Below are 19,055 nucleotides of genomic sequence, written 5' to 3' on the forward strand. Positions count from 1 at the left end.
ATAATGTCACGGTCACGTGTGTCTGGTCGCTGATGATGCCGCAAGGCGAACCCATAACACACGTGACCCTGGATACACGCCTCCAGTGGGGCGAATTTAAATAATAGAACGTGCAGGTGGATACGCCGCCACCACCTGGCGAATTTAGGAATTACACGTTAACATATACATTTCTGGAAACACCGCCTCCAGTACTGCGAATTTAAATAATAAGGGGGGAACCTGGGAAACTTTAACAATGGTGGGCCCTGGGATAGGGAATGGGGACATGGAGACCTCCTAAGCTCCCCTGAGCCAGTGTCCCTGCACTCCTAACATTCCCTATACAGGCTCTGCGCCTGTCGCCGCACGCGAACCTTAAAACCCTGGATCGCACTGCGCCTAAACCCTCACTAGGGAATAGGTCGGTGCGGAGACTAATCCGACCACTGCACTAACAACACACATAAGGAAAGAGACAATACAGGGGTAAACACCACTTAGCTTTGCTCTGTTGCGTACGCTCCTAGCAACAGAGCCCACCACCTGTGTGCATCTTCTCCTCCACCCTGATCCATTACCATAGCTGGATCAGTCACCATCGTGCAGCCTGGGAGCAGAGTCCATCACCACTTGCAGCAGTCCAGTACACAGAGTCCCAAGATGAGTCCAGCCTCTGCCAAGAATCCGAGCATGCTCGAGTCCAGTTCTCAGCAACCAAGTCGAACATGCTGAGTGCAACTCTCTTCCAAGTCGCCACTCCTCTAAGCCATGCCCGCACTTCCCGCCGACACCATAAACTGCGACTCCACCAGGCCATGCCAGTCCTTCCTGCAGACACCATTAGCTGGCACTCGTTCTCTCTGGCTGACTGCGCAGGACTCCTATCCAGCTCCATCCTTCCACCAGGCTCTCCAGCAACTAAGCAAGGAATGAACAATCTCACAATATCACAGGCAGTGATTGCACACCCCTAGCACACCTTTATAGGGTGTCACACCTGATACATAATCACGTGCACAAAAACCTAAAGTGCAATACCACTATCCACCACCGGGGACAGTCAAGACACCTTGGAACTTTCCAAAGTAAAAAAAGTTCACCCAGTGCAATTTAAAACTGTCAGATCACTTCAGATCATGACAGTAACCTTATACAATAAATGCCTTTTTGTTAGGCAAGACTTATTTTACATTAAACTAAAACCGCAGGGGCAGACACAGACTGAAAAAGTTCCCTGTGCAAAAACAGTATATGGGCTGTGACAGGGTAACTGGCGATGTAGGGAGATAGTATCAAGAAGATTGCTATTTTCCGTGATGTGAAAACCCAGAAGTTTCTCTCCATCATGTTTTCCTCTGAAGGGTTAATCATCCATGACAGGGTTTTTTTCTTTTGTCAGAGTAGTTGTAAGAGATGATTAGGATGACTACTTACTATATCTCCACCTCAGGGGTGTGGTTCAGCAGGTTAAATGTCCGGCCACTGAGTTTTCTTTCTGCCTGTGTGTCTAGAGGCAAGAGCTCCTTGAGAGGTGCTTATGTGAAACTGGGCTGAACTCTGTACTCTGTTGTATTACCCTGAGCTGGTGGATTCCTGCAGGCATATGGACTGTGCTATACGTTTGTTTTAATTTCCTGTTTTACCCTAAAGGCCATATTTGTATAGCATAGAACCCTGCACTGGTTTATACCGTGTGTTAAATAAACCAGCAGAACAAACGTTCTTGCGTCTACCTCTGTGAGCAGCCGAATTAGTAAGCATTACCACTGGGCTTTTTGCAGTCCAATAATGTGTCTCTGACTGAAGCTGCTTGCTGCAGTTGAAGTGGAAGTGGGCTCCCTTACCTCTTAGGCTGCATGAATGGTATGTCTGCCCCCTGTTCAGAGGTCTTGCTGCTAATGTTTGACAGAATGATTGCTGGACTCCAGTCCATTGGCCCAGTGGCGGATTATAATGAGGTCAATCTGGGCGGTAGCCCAGGGAACAGTGGTGTGGGGGGGCCCACCAGCCCAGGGTAAATTGCCTCATTATAATTCGCCACCATAGCTCCCAACTGTCCCGGATCTGGCGGGACAGTCCCGTTTTTGTTTACCTGTCCCTCTGTCCTATTCTGGGCGGGAGCTTATTTTTCCCGCATTGCACTGAGCCGCTACACCCCCCATGCACTAACCCCATCCTCACCCTCCCAGACAGACCCACTGGCCACCGCAGCCCCTCACTGATAAATCCCTGCTCTGTCTGAGGCCCCTGATCATTTGACTCCTGACTCCTCCCCTCCTGTGATCTCATCAAAGGTCCTGTGTGCACAGCCCTCGATGTATGCAGGACTCTACTGTGCTGGTTGTCATCGTGCTGGATGAGGGAAGTATGTGTGGGGTCAGGAGGGGTTTACAGGATGTAGCTGCGCGAGGTGTACAGAGCGGAGCGTGTGCACGAGGTGTATGGAGCGGAGTGTGTGCGCACGAGGTGTGCGGAGGGGAGCCGCACATGTACGAGGTGTGCGGAGCCGCGCGTGTGTACGGAGCGTACGGAACGGAACCTTGTATGTACAAAGTGTATGGAGCAAAGCCGCATGTTTACATGGTTTACGGAGGGGAGCATGTGTGTACAAGGTGTACAGAGCGTGGCCACGTGTGTACAAGGTGTACAGAGCAGAGGTGTATGGAGTGGAGCCGTGTGTGTGCGAGGCATACAAAGCGGAACCATGTGTGTATGAGGTGTGCGAAGCCATGCATGTACAAGGTGTATGATGGGGAGCATTCATACCTCCCAACCGTCCCAGATTTTGAGAGTCTGCCCCACTGCCCCAACCGGGAGCTTACTTTTACTTTTGATACAGCTGTGCACAGCGGAGCCCCGAGGAGAACTTAAAAACTCGCACGTGACGTTCCATCGGAAGTGACGTGCTGGAAACTAACCGGAAATGAGGTAATTTCGGGAGGAAACTGTGACGGAACTATGTAGGCACTTCAGGGAATGCTTCAGATCATCACCATGTCCTCCTCCGACAGCGCAGACAGCGGGATCGCCTTGGACTCGGGGATGTCGGCCATGTGAGTGGATCATGATATGTCCTGCACCAGGAGGCTCAGGTGGGCACTACAATGTGAGCCGGACTGGTATAGTATCTTTATAGAATCTTTCTTTCTCTCTCTGTTCTTTCTGTCTCTGTTCTTTCTTTCTCTCTCTGTGTTCTTTCTTTCTCTCTGTTCTTTCTTTCTTTCTTTCTCTTTCTCTCTCTCTGTTCTTCCTTTCTTTCTCTCTGTTCTTTCTCTCTGTTCTCTTTCTTTCTCTCTGTTCTTTTTCTTTCCCTTTTCTTTCTTTCTCTCTCTCTCTGTTGTTCTTTAACCCCCTGGTCTTTCTTTCTCTGTTTCTTTCTATCTCTGTTCGTTCTTTCTATCTCTGTTCTTTCTTTTTCTTTCTCTCTTTCATTCTTTCTTTTTCTTTCTCTCTTTCATTCTTTCTTTCTCTTTCTCTGTTCTTTCTTTCTTTCTTTCCGCTTTCTTTCTCTTTCTCTGTTCTCTTTTTCTTTTTCTTTCTTTCCGCTTTCTTTCTTTCTCTCTCTGTTCTTTCTTTCCCCTATTTCTTTCTTTCTCTCTGTTCTTTCTTTCGCTCTGTTCTTTCTTTCCCCTCTTTCTTTCTCTCTCCCTCTCTGTTCTTCTTTCTTTCTTTCTTTTTTCTCTCTCTGTTCTTTCTTTCCCCTCTTTCTTTCCCTCTCTGTTATTTCTTTCCCCTCTTTCTTTTTTCTCTCTTCTTTTTTTCTGTCCCCTCTTTCTTTCTCTATGTTCTATCTTTCTCTCTTTCTCTTTCTTCTTTATTTCTCTCTCTCTCTGTTTTCTTTTTTCTCTCTGTTATTTCTTTCTTTTCCTCAGTACCAGTCAGTGTGTCCATAATGCCAGCCACTGTGCCCTCAGTACCAGTCAGTGTGATCAGCAGTGCTAAATGGGTGTGGTTGGGGGCGTGGACATCGGTGTAACTAGTTGTGAAATGGGTGTAGTTGTGCGGCCGGTAACCAATCATCATAGTGGAAGTCATCTGTTTCCATCAACTTTATTATATGTGGGCACGAGATGGCAGGCCTTGTCACGTCTGCCTCACACATAAGTTACTATGAGGTGTACTTTATTCCTGCCACATTTCCTTCTTGGCCTACTGAGAGAAATGCTTTGACCAGTTGAAACTTATACAACCTGAGGATTGTGCATGTGTGTGCTGCCTGCATGTAGTAATATGTGTGTTTATATGTGTGTGTGTGTGTGATATATATATTATACACACATTTACTTAGTCTGACCCCTATATAAACCCTGCCCCTCCGACCGCCATCCACTTTCCCATGCTCCTGTTCCAATCCTGGGGTCTTTTTTTGTCCCCCCCCTTGGTCCTCCACATGCTGAACATCTGGGACATGACTAACATTGCGCAATGTGCGCTTGTTCGTCGCCAGATGCAGCGTCATGTCCAGTGTGTGAGGAGATGACGACTTGTCTGTGGCAATAGCCTCTCTGCTGCCATGTTGGGCACAGCCTGTGACGAGGAGAGTCTCTTCCTTTGTATCCGGCCACAGACTGCACATCGGAGGCTGCTTCTTCTATCTGGGGAAGTTCATGAAGCATAAGCCTCTGTGTGACTCATGTGAAGTAACTTGTCTGACAGGTCATGGGTCCAGGTCAGCAGGTGATTACAGACTATTAGCTGGTTTCGATGCTGGGTACAGGTGAGTCAGGACTAGATTTTGGTTGAAAGCCTTCCAGTATTTGTAAGGCCTCGTGCACACGCTGAGTATTTGGTGAGTTTTTACCTCAGTATTTATAAGGCCTTGTGCACACACGGAGTATTTGGTGAGTTTTTTGCTCAGTATTTGTAAGGCCTCATGGAAACGCTGAGTATTTGGTGTTTTTTACCTCAGTATTTGTGAGACCTCTTGCACACGTTGTGTATTTGCTGAGTTTTGTACCTCAGTATTTAACCCCTTCCCCCCCCTTGACGCACCGTATGCGTCATGAAAACTAGTGACTTCCCGACCCCGTCACATGACCCCGTCATATGACCGGGGGACCCACAGAGTCTGAACAGCCCGGGACCTTGGCTTCCCTTAATCCACCCCTGCATTGGCCAGATCAGTATTCTCAGGGTTTACTAATCTCTTACCTTTCAGAAACCCCATCACGGCTTTTGATTATCGAGGGCTGGCACAATGTCATCATTATGGCATGATGCAGTGGATTGGGAACCCAAAAGATAAGATTTGCTGCCTTAACATCCATGAAAGACTAGAATCCCTGCTGTTTGTAGCTAAAATGATCACCTAAAATGGCTAAAGTAGCTAAAATTATTACCTGCTATGAGCGCCGGCCGCTGGGCAGCACTCATAGTTATCCAGCAATGACAACCATAGGGGTCTCCTGTAGACACCGGGTTGTCATGCCAACCCATTGGCATCCCGCAGTTATGTGACATGGGTGTTGATGGGCAGGATTTGTGACACACTCCATGCGCGATCATGTTAAATGCCACTGTCAGAGATTGACAGTGGCATTTAACATGTTAACAGCCACGACTGTTAGGGGCACATGTCAGCTGATCAAATCAGTTGACATGTGATGGAAAAGTTGCGGGCTCATCGCCGGAGCCTGCAGCAAACGGGGAGGTGACCTTAGACGTACTTATACGTCTAAGGTCGGAAAGGAGTTAAAAGTCGCAGTTGATGAATCTAAAACATCTGGAATAGACTCCGACCACAGATGACCATATATAAAGTAGACTTAAAAAAAGGTGGAAATAGAACAATAAATTGGGTGCAACGCAAAAAAAAAACACAACTGAACAGAAAACAGGTGCAAAGGCAATGCTGAATAAGGGCCTGTATGATTTCTTTTAGAAGTTGGTCAGAAGTCCAGTCTAAAGGTGGTCTTCCACATTAGATGTCTGCCAAACTACCAACTTTGACTAGACTGACCATCTGTGAATTCTGGTGTACTGTCTGTCCGTCACCTTTTAGATGCTATTCGTGCATGTTGGATTTCAGTGCCCAATCTATTTAAGATGTGCCTGACAGAAGTTTACTCCCCTCTCCCCATAGAGAACACATTTCAGTCCTATCGTGCATTGGGGCACTAGGAGCAATAGCTTTCTGACAAATAGGTCGACTACTATTTAAAATGTGTGGCCATTTTTACTTGTGCTATTGTAAATCTGTCCCAAGTATGGAGCTCTGGAAATGACCTTCATATGTTTTTAGGAGTTTCATGAATTGGAGTTAATTCTGACTCTCTGTGTTGAAGGAGATCTTTAAACCTTGACATCATGTATTTGGCTGGAATCTTCCTCTAATTGTTTTTCGCTTTTTAATTTGGTGGTAAGCTGTGTCTAAGTTGCTAGATCAATAGTTTAAGAAGTGATTTATTAACTGTTGCAGATTATCTGTTTTCATGTAGTTGAAGCGAAACACATTGCTTTTTGCTCTAGGGTTTGCAGATTGGGACAAAGGAGCTTGAAGAGATGGGTGCCAAATTCTGCATAGGATTACTTCGCCTAAAGAGGCTGACCTCTCCCATGGAATTCAGCCTTCCTCCAAGCCTCCTGGATATCGAGAATGATCTGATCGAGTCCAGCTGTAAGGTTGCAAGGTAATGTAATAACTTATCTTTATGGTTAATTGTCCAAATATTTGCCTTTTCTCGTGAATAGATCGTTTATTCCTTTGTCACTCTGCACTAACCTGGCAGATTTTTAGGTGACGTATTTCCAAGCTGTCCTACAGCTTTTCACTTCACAGGTCCGATAATAATTTTCACATACTTTTGCTTGGAATTTAGGGAAATTATTTAATTGATCCATTTCCAAAAAGTTTTCGCTTTTGTAATTAGTTTCTGAGAAGCAGTGGTAGCTGTTAACCCTTTCATAACCACAAGTAACTTTAAAAATGACCAAATTTGCTAGTTTGGTGACCACGAGCAGCACAGGCATCTGAAGGTGCAATTGGTGGGTCCCATGTAGTCTCCTCATGACCCACTTGAACTTCAGCTTTGAAAGAGATGTCTTAGAAGTGATTTTTATTTTTTTTAAGGCTTGATTTGGTTTTATGTTCTTGACCCCTTTGGGGGATCTGTCTAAATCCTTGAAAAATTTGATTCGGAGGGAATTCCCAATGGGGCCGTTGAATAAAATGAGTAAAATGTAATAAAAAATCTTCAACTTTGGGCTCCAAAAAAAAATATGTATATGTATTTTTTTTATTGGTGCTCCTGTCTTAGTGATGAGCTACAATGTAATGTTTGTGGCCATATTGCTGTATTGTATCTCTCTACCTTATGATAGGCCCTCCATTATTATACAGGATACTGAAGTATATTTGTAGCCTAAAACCCCAACTTTTGTATGACTAAAATAATAGAAGGAAAGGAAAAGTTACCTAATTATCCATTGTTTCATTGTATTCTAATGCTCTTTGGTATCGCCTTACATACTGGCCATCTGATGGCTCTAAGTGATCTATGATGGTTCCATTGATTCCCAATTGCGAGGAGTATAATTGATAGTGAGCAAGCACCAAACACAGCACTTGAATTATTGATATGTTGCTGATTTTATTTTGTTACTTTAATCCCAAGTAATACTTTCTAAAATGATGAAATCATTAGACCAGTAGAGCACATTAGTCGTACAGGGAACATTAGTCTTCCAGCAATGCTCTTTCTGTGTATTAAGTTATATTTTCTGGGGCTTTTCAGGACACAGGAAAGATTGTGCTATGTCCCAGTGTGATTCCAGGAAGGGTGTTTTTTTTAATATTCTAAAGTAAAGAAAAAAAAATCATGTATTTCTATTGAATTGGTGGTGTACAGGATGTATAAAGGCCAATAAAAATCCTTATTCTTTGTTCAACTAGCAATTTTTTGCTTGCTTCTTCTATCAATGTCTGCGTTTCCTGAAGATGAGTTTTTACTTACCTTTGGCACAATGTGTTCTGCTCATTTTTTTATTTCTCATATTGTCCTTATTTTGGCAGAAATCTCCCACAATTAAAGCCACAAAGAGATGAGGTGCAGACCCAATCTAAAAGTTGGTATTCCCAGTGGGAGGGCTTTAATTAATGTCCCTCTTTGAAGTATTGAAATGTATGCAAGTTCAATGATATATAATCCTGGGGGGCCAAACCGATCAACAGAACTCTAATCAAGTGAATAAGACGAAGGTGTGATGTACAACCTGAAGCAGATACAGAAGAGCTTGTATTCTCTCAAACGAGCGAGTCGGGTCAATTATGCAAATCACACTCTGCTCAAACTTCGAGTCTGATCAGAGTGTGTCTCCTCGGATGATGAGAAGATGGAAAAAAAATAAATGTCTCCATCTTCTCCATTCTGTCAGTCCATGGAAATCGTACTTCACTAAGGTGTCATTCGAGTGCAGTCTGATAGTTTGCATGGACTCATTGACTTGCATGGCTGAGTGCGATCCAAATTTCAGATCAAGCTCTGGCATGCAGCGATTTTATTTTTCTCAGTCAGATTCTGCCTGAGTAAACAGAGTAAACAAATCTGACATGTGCAAGGCTTCATAGAATAACATCGAGTGAGTTCCGATGTTTTGTCAGATCGCACTCGGACCGAAAATACGCTGTTCTGCACCTGCTCTAAAAAAGACAAATGTATGACACGGCTCGCCCTTCTTGTGCAGTTTACCTCTTGCTGAGACACGGCACCCAAGAAAGGGGGTGGGGGGCCCATGGATCAAGTCTGCAGGTGAGCAAACTAGTATCTTGTTGAGATGCCATCCAGCACCCGAATGGTTAAAAGGATCAAGAATTCTTTGTTACAAATCCATACTGAAAAAAGCATTTTTTTTTTGCAAGATGATACTTTTTAACACCTTTTGAGTGCAGGATGGTTCCTCAACAAGATGCTCAAGATGTAATACCAGACACAGCTGCATGGTACTGATCATTGGTGAAATGGATTGTGTAGCCTCAGCAAGTGCCATGAGTTCTTGCTTCTGTTAATGGTTAGATTCCAATCAAACACACACTCATGCCCTATCCAAAGGAGGTTATTTTATGGAGAACGCCTTTAAGAACTTTACACAACGCACCACACACACACACACACACACACACACCACTCCACTTTGGACACAAGCTGGCCGGACACATTTGGCAAAAGACTATCTCAACCGACTCCCCAACGTACATCAGCGGTCAGCCGAGATTCCATATGTTCTCAACAGGAATAGATGAGAAAAGTGCTGCCAAATATCTCTGACCGGCTTATCTCCCCTGAAGACAATAGGATTGGGCATTGGAATTCCAACTGCCCATATCATCTGTGGGGGGGATCTTGGTAGATCCCTGACATCAGATGGTCATTAGGCAGGTTTGGCTTACTTCATCGGATTCCCATTACACTAAAGACCTCCATATATATTAGATGAAGTATACTGAATTTGTAATTTCCCTTATTTTTTCTTATTTTTACTATTCAGACATTGATAACTATGGAGGGGCTTATAAACTTTCTCATTTCTTGCTCCCAGTGGAAACTAAACAGTTGATTGTGCGCTATGTTTGCTTTGTCAATGATGTGTTGTGTGTTCTTAGTCAGCCGTTTCCATGTAGCTGTCCAGTGGCAGTGACAAATTGTGGGGTTTTATTAAACCCCAAGAAAGCAGTGGAAGCTCTGAGGATGTTTCCTTCTTGTCTGTTCAATGTCTCTGACACAGATGTGAATAACATTGCTGCTATGAGAAGAAGTCAGCTATCGCTGTGAAACGATAGCGTGGAGGGGCGCTTGCGGGAATTGATCACCCCAGCAACTCTGCAATTTTAAGAGAATGAATTTATGTGCATGCTGTCCCTTTGATACTCCAGAAGTATAAAACAGCTGCCTTGTTTGTAACTATGCCAATTCCCCATTACGCTTTATGCTGTTAAGTGTTGGATAGCATGCAAAATAGAGAGAATAATTAATGCCCGGATTGCACTTTTGTCACTCCTCCACACAGTTCTGTTTAAAAGGTATAACCATATTGTAGGTTAAACACGCAGACTAATGCCTGATGAAGTGATTACAACTCGATTTATTATAATGGTTCTTAGATTACTACATTAACAAAGAGCCATTTACAAAAAAGGATGATGCTTTTCATTTAAAACGGCGCCATTTCCCTAAGCTTTGTAGCATGCTTAACTAGAGATCAGCGTTTATAGTCGTAGATCGGCTTGTATATTTCTATTAAATGATTTGTGTTAGGATTATTTAAAGGGGGTGTATAAGGGCTGAAAATTATTTTGTAGGTGTAAAATACCAGTCTACATAGTATACAATGCCTGTTGCATTATATATATATAATTTGTACTATTAATAATGTAAATATTTAGTGACGTAAACTGAACCCCATGGGCTTCAGTGTAAAATTTGGACCTGGATCCACACTTCCATGTTGGTCAGATGTATTAACCCCTGTAGTGTTCTAGATCCTATAAAGACTTACATCTTCACCCTCCATGTAATGAGGTCCCCATCCAGGCACCTTCCTATAATGCTGAGCCCCATCCTGGCCCCTTTCAATAATAAAGTCTCCCATCCTGGGCTTCATCCTGGTATGTCTCCCTTCCTGGTATAATGTCCCCCATTATGGGCAGCTTCCTTATATAATGTCCCCCATCCTTAGCCCCTTTCAGTAATAATGTCCCCCACCCTTGGCCTCTTCCTGGTTTAATGACCCACATATTGGTATTTTGTCCTCCATCCTTTGCCCCATCCTGGACCCCTTCCCGGTATAACGTCCATTCTGCTGCTATTTTTCAACACACAAATATACATATATTTTTTCCTTCTCTACCTCCGTTCCCACGATGTGCATTGTCCTCTTCTATAGCCAGCAGCTGACTTGGAAGAGCCAGCCATGAGCGAAACATGACGTCACTGCCATGCGTTACTAATGATGGGCATGATGTCAGCTGCTGGCCTCTGGCTGGTTGTGTGTATTGCAGTGCAGAGAGCCGGCAGGTCACTGGGCCTCAGTACACTTCAGCTGAATGTACCTACTTGGGTGCACATCCAGCTGAAATAAGCGCTGGCGTCGACTGGCTCCTTTTCTGCGCAGGCCTGGTCTCGGTTGCGCTTTGTGCGACTGCGATCGCTACATCCCTGTAAATAGTATGTTGGCATCTGGCATGGTTCTGACCCATTCAATCTAGGTACTGCCTGGCATGACAGCACAGACCCGCTCAAGAGAATAGGGTTGTGTGGCAGTTCCAAAAAACGGGGCCCTCAGAATCCCAGCCTTCATAACCGCAACGATCATTCATATCACCTAGGCCGTGGATAGATGATAAATATTTTAGTGGGCATGCGCTTTAATTTATTTAAGAGACTTAGTTATATGGCATATACAGCAAAATTGAACTGTTCTAATTATCGTACATTTTAGCCAATGCTTCCTGCTGTTAAACAGTTCTGTTAGTCTTCGTCTATAGCAATACATTATGCATAAGAAATTTCTCGTTGGAATCTAGGAACCTGATGTATTAGATGAGATCAGCGTTGTGCTGCTGATTCCATTCCACAACAAAGATTACAGTCTGTCTGAGGTCTTTCATCTTATATAAAAAAGTAAGCAAACTGAAGAGTCGCATAGAATATCTCGATTCATTAAAACCAACAGAGGAGCTTCTTGGCGTAACCTTTAATCAGGAAGCAATTTAAGTCAACATTGGAAGAGCATTTTCTTTTGATTTATTATGGTTGCTTCTTCCCACCAGAGCATCAATAAAATATATTCTGTAATCACAAAGACAAAAGGGCTCTTCTTTAATTCTTATTTTATGTGCGTCATTTTTTAGAGCAAAAGTGGTCTAAACTGACGCTCTATGACATGAATTATTTACCTGTAGAACTCCCCATTCTAATATAGAATCTGCTGGGTACTCAGAAATCCCTAGATCACAAGTACCCAGTAAGATAGAAGATGAGGTCAAAGTAAGGTTGTTGGTGATAAGCATCCAGCAGTTAAAGGGGTATTCCCATTTCCAAGATCCTATCCCAATATGTAAGCACAGAGAAAATAAGGGAGTGCTGACTTCAAAAATCATAAATTTGAACAAACTTTATTAGTAAAAATTACACATAAAAAAGACAATGTATAGTACAAGGCAAGATTCCAAAAAATCACCCCTGGGGATAATTAAAGTGGGAGCGCTAAACATAAGTGGATGTGTACAGAAGTCCTAGTTCCACACCTATGAGGACATATAGTCAGGAAGCTGAATTGCAATAAGAGACATAAAGTGCATATCCCAATATGTAATAGGTACAATAATAATATTATCAAATACATCCAATTAGAAGTGTTGTATAGTTTTTCTGATTTTATTTTATGCTTCTTTCTTCATGTGCAGGCATTGCATGACCTAAGGCTAGTTTCACACTAGCGTTTGAGCGCAACGACGGCCTGCGCACGGCCGCCGCTAAGCCCCGCCCCTGCCGCGCCTCCGCCGGTAGCTCCGCCTACCGGCGCATGACGCTGCATGCGTCCTGCGTCCCCTATCTTTATCACTGGGGGCGCAGGCCGTGCGCAATATGCATTTGGCGGCGCATGCGCCTTTTTGACGGTGCGCCGGCGCAACCAAACTGCAGCAGGTTGCGTTTGGCACAGGTCGGCGCACCGTCAAAAGGACGCATGCGCCGCCACACGCATATTGTGTGAAACTAGCCTTAGGTAGCCATAGTTATGACCACTAGCAACTAGCTAACTAACCGTCACTATATCAGTGGTAGTAACCATGGATACCTAAGGTCCTTCAATGCCTGCACATGAGGAAAGGGACACAGTGAATCAGAAAAACTATACTACATTTCTAATTGGAGGTATTTGCTAATTATTACACCTACTACATATTGGGATAGGGTCTTGGAGATCGGAACTACTGTGTGGTCAACAAAGTCAAATTCATCAAGAACACACAATAGTTGGACCAGTGCTGAGTTCTCATTTTGCTCACCAGGTTACCCAACTTGAAATTCTGGGGGTGAAAACATTTAGAGGGAACTTGTCATCTGATTTGTGCTGTCCAAACCATGAAACGAACACTGGCTTTGTTCTTGCAGCCATATACAGTTGTGGCCAAAAGTATTGACACCCCTGCAATTTTGTCAGATAATACTCAGTTTCTTCCTGAAAATGATTGCAATCACAAATTCTTTGGTATTATTATCTTCATTTAATTTGTCTTAAACGAAAAAACACAAAAGAGAATGAAGCAAAAAGCAAAACATTGATCATTTCACACAAAACTCCAAAAATGGGCCAGACAAAAGTATTGGCACCCTCAGCCTAATACTTTGTTGCACAACCTTTAGCCAAAATAACTGCGACCAACCGCTTCCGGTAACCATCAATGAGTTTCTTACAATGCTCTGCTGGAATTTTAGACCATTCTTCTCTCTCACCCATGACGGCACCACGGAGAGAAGGGGTCCGCCCATCAAGGACAGGAACCTACAGATAAAAAGGCGGCACCTCTCCTCCGCCCCCAGTTGGGTTCCTGTCCTTGACGGGTGACCCGTGGATCCTGCAGCAGGCGGCAGGCTTACCTTTGAAGAGGAGCCAGGGCCGTCCCGTTCGTAGTCCTGGCAGCGGGGAGGCCCCTGCCGTGGCGGGGTCGGTGCCTGAAGCCGCCACCGCTGTAGCCGAGGGGCTGTACAGGGTGAGCGGGCGGGGAGGACCGAGCCGCCGCTCCGAAAAGGAGAATAGGGCTGGAGGGACGCCCGGTACACGCGGGGGCAGCGCGCGGTACAGAGGTGTACCAATATGGCGCTTCCCCGGAAATGGAATGAAGACTTCCGGGTCGGCGCATGCGCATTGCGTGCTCCCCGGGGCACAGCGGGGCAGGCTGGGAGGAGGAGGTGACGTCTGGGCCTGGGAGATTCAAAAGAAGACGGTGGGAGCTGCTCCTTGCTGGAAGCATCCTATAGACATGATGGATAGCGACCAGCATGAGGAGCAGCCAATGCAGCAGTATAAGGAGCAGCAGCAGCACAGGCACCATCCCCGGCAAAAAGAAAAGGACGGGGAGAGGGCCAGTCCAGTAGCCACTCCACGCAGTGGAGCAAGTCGACTGCGAGGAGCAAATCACCTCCTGTGGATCAGCGCGTGAGGGATCCGAAACCACCTCCTGAACCGGTACCTGCAACCGCGCATGATGGGGTAAGTGATCTACGTGAATGTCCCCCATTATAATAGACTTCTTTCCCTTATTAGGGAAAGAAGAAAGAAAAGACAAAGAACAGGGAATGCCCCACCTGTAGAAGGCCGCTACCAGCAGCTTGGGGTAAAAAACTCTGCGACTCCTGCATACAGGAAGTTCTTTGTGATGAAACCCCGGATTACACCTCGGATCTAAGAGCGGTAATCCGATCAGAGTTTCAAAGTGCCCTTTCATCCCTAAAACGCAAAGAGAGGGGAAAGAAAAGGGACACAGTAGCGGCCTCCCAGTCAGAGTCCTCGACGTCAGGGGAAGTTTCATCAAATACTTCAGACACCGACTCGTCATCCTCAGATGAGGAAACAGAGGGGCGTCATTGCTTTCCCCTGGATGAGGTAGACATGTTAGTAAAAGCAGTAAGGTCTACCATGGGGGTAGCAGACCCTCGGCCAGATAGATCAGTCCAGGACATTATGTTCGGGGGATTAGGCCAAAAAGAGAAGCATAGTATTTCCGCTAAACGAGAATGTACAGGGCCTGATAAAAAAAGAAAGGGAGAGACCAGATAGGAAGAACACCACGGTTCCCTCCCTTAAAAGAAAATACCCATTTGACGAGGAAGCGTCCACATCCTGGGACAGAGCCCCAAAGTTAGACGTGGCGGTCGCCAAAGCCTCGAAAAAATTTGCACTCCCCTTTGAGGATATGGGTATTCTAAAGGACCCATTAGACAAAAAAGCTGATACTTTCCTCAAGGGCACCTGGGAATCAGCAGGAGGAAATCTTAGGCCAGCGATAGCGACAACTTGTACCTCCAGAGCCCTCATGGTGTGGGTAGACTGACTAGAGAAGCAGCTAAGGGAAGGTACACCCAGGGAGAAGATCCTGGAATCCATTCCCGTGATAAAGGGAGCGGCGGCCTTCTTAGCCGACTCTTCGGCTGATTCGGTAAGGTTGTCATCCAAAACGGCAGCCCTGTCAAACGCAGCCCGAAGAACGCTGTGGCTTAAATGTTGGCCTGGGGATTTACAAACTAAGATGAAACTATGTGCCATCCCTTGTGAAGGGAAATTCCTATTTGGAGAGACTTTGGATGACATCCTCGAAAAGGCGGGGGACAAAAAGAAGGGATTCCCAAATTTAGGCCCTACAGGCCCCACAGGCTTTAAAAGGTCCTTTCGGAACAAAAAATGTTTTCAGAGGAGACCCCCGAGAGAACAGAAATGGGGCGACAGAAGGAGAGACAGGGAGTTCTTCTTTGGTAACTCGTCCCGAGACAAAAAGCCCTCCAAGTGACTGTTTGCCCAGGGTGGGAGGGAGGCTAAGCTTTTTTCTCCCAGCCTGGAGGAAAATATCGACCAACCCTTGGTTATTAAATCTGATAGGATCAGGGTTAAGGATAGACTTTCTCTCCCACCTCAAAAATATGTAGGGACCCCACTAAGATCATCAGTAAAAGAACAAGAAGCCCTCGAAAAAGTGGTCCTAAGCCTGTTGAACAAGTCCTCCAGGAGGTTCCCCCATGGGAGAAAGGCAGAGGATTCTACTAGCCTCTCTTCCTAATAACCAAACCGGACGGTACCTTCCGGACAATTATAAATCTAAAAAGACTGAACGATTATGTCAAAAACGAGAAATTCAAAATGGAGTCGATCAAGTCGACCATCAAAATTCTCTTTCCACATTGCTTCATGGTAGTATTAGACCTCAGCAATGCCTACTATCACGTTCCCATCCACAAAGACTTCCGACAATACCTCAGACTTGCGGTCTCCATAGGAGGCGAAATAAGGGAATTTCAGTACAGGGTCCTGCCATTTGGGATCTCGGTAGCCCCGCGAATCTTCACGAAACTAGTGGCAGAGATGATGGCTCACCTAAGAGAACAAGATGTTCTAATAGTGCCATATCTGGACGACTTTTTAATAGCGAGCAACTCAGCCCAAAGATGCAGGGAACAGAGGGACAGAGTGATGGGCACTCTAAAAAAAAACCTTGGATGGCTCCTAAACCTAAAAAAATCAAGGCTGGAGCCCAGGAAAGTCCAGGAGTTCCTAGGCCTGACACTGGACTCAAACACCCAGGAGTGTTACCTGCCAGACCACAAAAAGGAGAGGATAGCTCAGATGGTAGCAAGAGCAATGCAGAACCCTTCCATGACGCTAAGAAAAGCAATGTCACTGTTAGGTTCCCTCTCCGCATGCCTGCCGGCGGTCCAGTGGGCACTGCTACATACGAGAGATCTCCAATGGGATGTTTTAGCCAACCAGTCAGCATTAAGAGGTCACTTGGAAGGTTACGTTACACTAGACTCCAAAACTATTCGTTCCCTTGCTTGGTGGGGAAACAGAGACAATCTATCCAAAGGGATTCCCTGGGTGATTAAAGTCACACACATAATCACCACGGATGCCAGTCCCAAGGGATGGGGAGCACACATGAGCAACAGGGTGGCTCAGGGGGAATGGGGAGGTCAGGAACTATAAGCCTCCTCGAACCAAAAGGAACTGCTGGCAGTAGGCTATGCCCTAACACACTTTCTACCGGTATTAAAGGGACATCATGTCCGAATATTTTCGGAAAATCGAGTGACGGTGGCCTACATAAATCATCAGGGGGAAACCAGGTCCCGAACACTAATGAACACATCCTCCAAAATATTCACGCTAGCCGAGAAAAACCTACTGTCCCTATCTGCACTACACATACGGGGAGCAGAAAACCAGACAGCAGACTTTCTAAGTCGCACCCAGCTACATCAAGGGGAGTGGGTTCTAAAACAGTCCATTTTTCGGAAAATTGTAAAAATGTGGGGACCCCGGACATGGATCTGTTTGCCGACCACAAAAACAAAAAAGTGGAAGCATTTTGTTCCCTAGACCCCAGGGGGAATCCCAGGACCCTGGATGCGTTTATGCTTCCATGGACGCAGGGCCTAATGTATGCCTTTCCACCACCCATTCTCATCCCGGCAGTCATAAGGAAAGTCAGAGAAGACAGGGCACGAATGATACTAATAAACCCATTTTGGCCAAAAAGAGCTTGGTTTTCCTGGCTGAGAATACTGTCAATAACCGACCCCTGGGTTCTACCAGATCTCCCCGACCTTCTGTCCCAAGGTCCCGTGTTACACCCTCGGGCAGTGAACCTCCATTTAACAGCATGGAATTTGAAAGGGCACTGCTGAGGGGGAGAGGGTTTTCAGAAAACCTGGTTTCCACGCTACAAAAGAGTAGGAAACCGATCACAACCAGGGCCTATGGTAGAAAATGGAAGAAATTTCTATCTAGCTTTGGGGTAAGGGTTCAAGATGGAATCCAAATTGACAAAATTCTCGAATTCCTACAAAAAGGGTTAGAGCAGGGGCTGGCAACTAATACATTGAAGGTACAGATAGCGGCTCTAGGTGCCCTTTATAACCAGGATGTGGCAGGCAACCCTTGGGTGACACGGTTTATGAGGGCCGCAGCCAGGTCTAGGCCAATAACCACCCAGAAAATATCGTCATGGGATCTAAACCTAGTGTTGTCTGCACTAACAGGGCCCCCATTCGAGCCCATCCAATCAGCACCCCTAAAAACCTATCATTAAAAACTATACTTTTAGTGGCCCTAATATCCGCTCGCAAAGTGAGCGATATTCAGGCTCTGTCAGCAATACCCCCGTTCACTAAAATCCTGGATGATAGAGTCATATTAAAACCTGATCCAGCATACCTACCTAAGGTGTCGACACACTTCCATAGGTCCCAAGAAGTGGACCTTCTTTCCTTCTGCCCAAACCCTAGGAATAGGGGAGAGGAGAAATTTCACACCCTGGATGTCCAGAGGTGTCTAGTTCAATACCTAGAGGCCACCAAGGGATGGAAGGAAGGGTCTCTTTTTGTGTGTTTCCAGGGACCTTGGAAGGGACTCAAGGTATCCAAGAGTACCCTAGCAAGGTGGATAAGGGATGCGATTGCCCTGGCGTATTCATCCAGTGGGAATACCATCCCGGAGGGTCTAAAAGCTCACTCTACAAGGGCAATGGCGACCTCATGCGCAGAAAGATCAGAGGTATCAATAGAGCAGATCTGTAAGGTGGCCACCTGGTCAACACCTTCTACCTTTTTTAGGCACTATCGCTTAGATCTAGCCTCTACGTCTGACTTGACCTTCGGGAGAAGGGTCCTTCAGGCGGTGGTCCCTCCTTAAGCTACCAATCTCTGAAATTCTCTCCGTGGTGCTGTCATGGGTGAGAGAGAATAGCTTTGTTACTCACCTATAACGGTGTTTCTCGGAACCCATGACAGCACCCGCTTATTCCCCCCCTTTCATGTGTGCGGTGAGCACGAGTTAATGTGTGTAAAGTGTTTTTTGTTAGACACGGGGCTTCTCCATAATATGCAATATTATAATGTTATGTATATACTTTTGTTGTTAACTAACCGGGAGACCCTCTGATGCTCTGTAACCAACTGGGGGCAGAGGAGAGGTGCTGCCTTTTTATCTGTAGGTTCCTGTCCTTGATGGGCAGACCCCCTCTCTCCGTGGTGCTGTCATGGGTTCCGAGAAACACCGTTATCGGTGAGTAACTAAGCTATTCTTTGGCAAACTGCTCCAGGTCCCTGATATTAGAAGGGTGGCTTCTCCAAACTGCCATTTTTAGATCTCTCCACAGGTGTTCTATGGGATTCAGGTCTGGACTCATTGCTGGCCACCTTAGAAGTCTCCAGTACTTTCTCTCAAACCATTTTCTAGTGCTTTTTGAAGTGTGTTTTGGGTCCTTGTCCTGCTGGAAGACCCATGACCTCTGAGGGAGACCCAGCTTTCTCACACTGGGCCCTACATTATGCTGCAAAATTTGTTGGTAGTCTTCAGACTTCATA

At 45.6% G+C, this 19,055-nt stretch overlaps 1 protein-coding gene across 7 annotated transcripts in view; it reads left to right on the top strand.

Annotated features, from left to right (window-relative positions):
- Nucleotides 1–19,055, top strand: part of AGTPBP1 (ATP/GTP binding carboxypeptidase 1) — a 261,694-nt gene that overhangs the window by 208,823 nt on the left and 33,816 nt on the right. For all 7 annotated transcript variants that reach the window (XM_073546002.1, XM_073546003.1, XM_073546006.1 and 4 more), the window contains one exon: nucleotides 6,451–6,611. In XM_073546002.1, coding sequence (XP_073402103.1) covers nucleotides 6,451–6,611 — 161 coding nt within the window. The remainder of the gene's footprint in view (nucleotides 1–6,450; nucleotides 6,612–19,055) is intronic.

The sequence above is a fragment of the Dendrobates tinctorius genome, unplaced genomic scaffold, assembly GCF_039654945.1.
Source record: "Dendrobates tinctorius isolate UK_male_01 unplaced genomic scaffold, ASM3965494v1 ptg000144l, whole genome shotgun sequence".
NCBI lineage: Eukaryota > Metazoa > Chordata > Amphibia > Anura > Dendrobatidae > Dendrobates > Dendrobates tinctorius.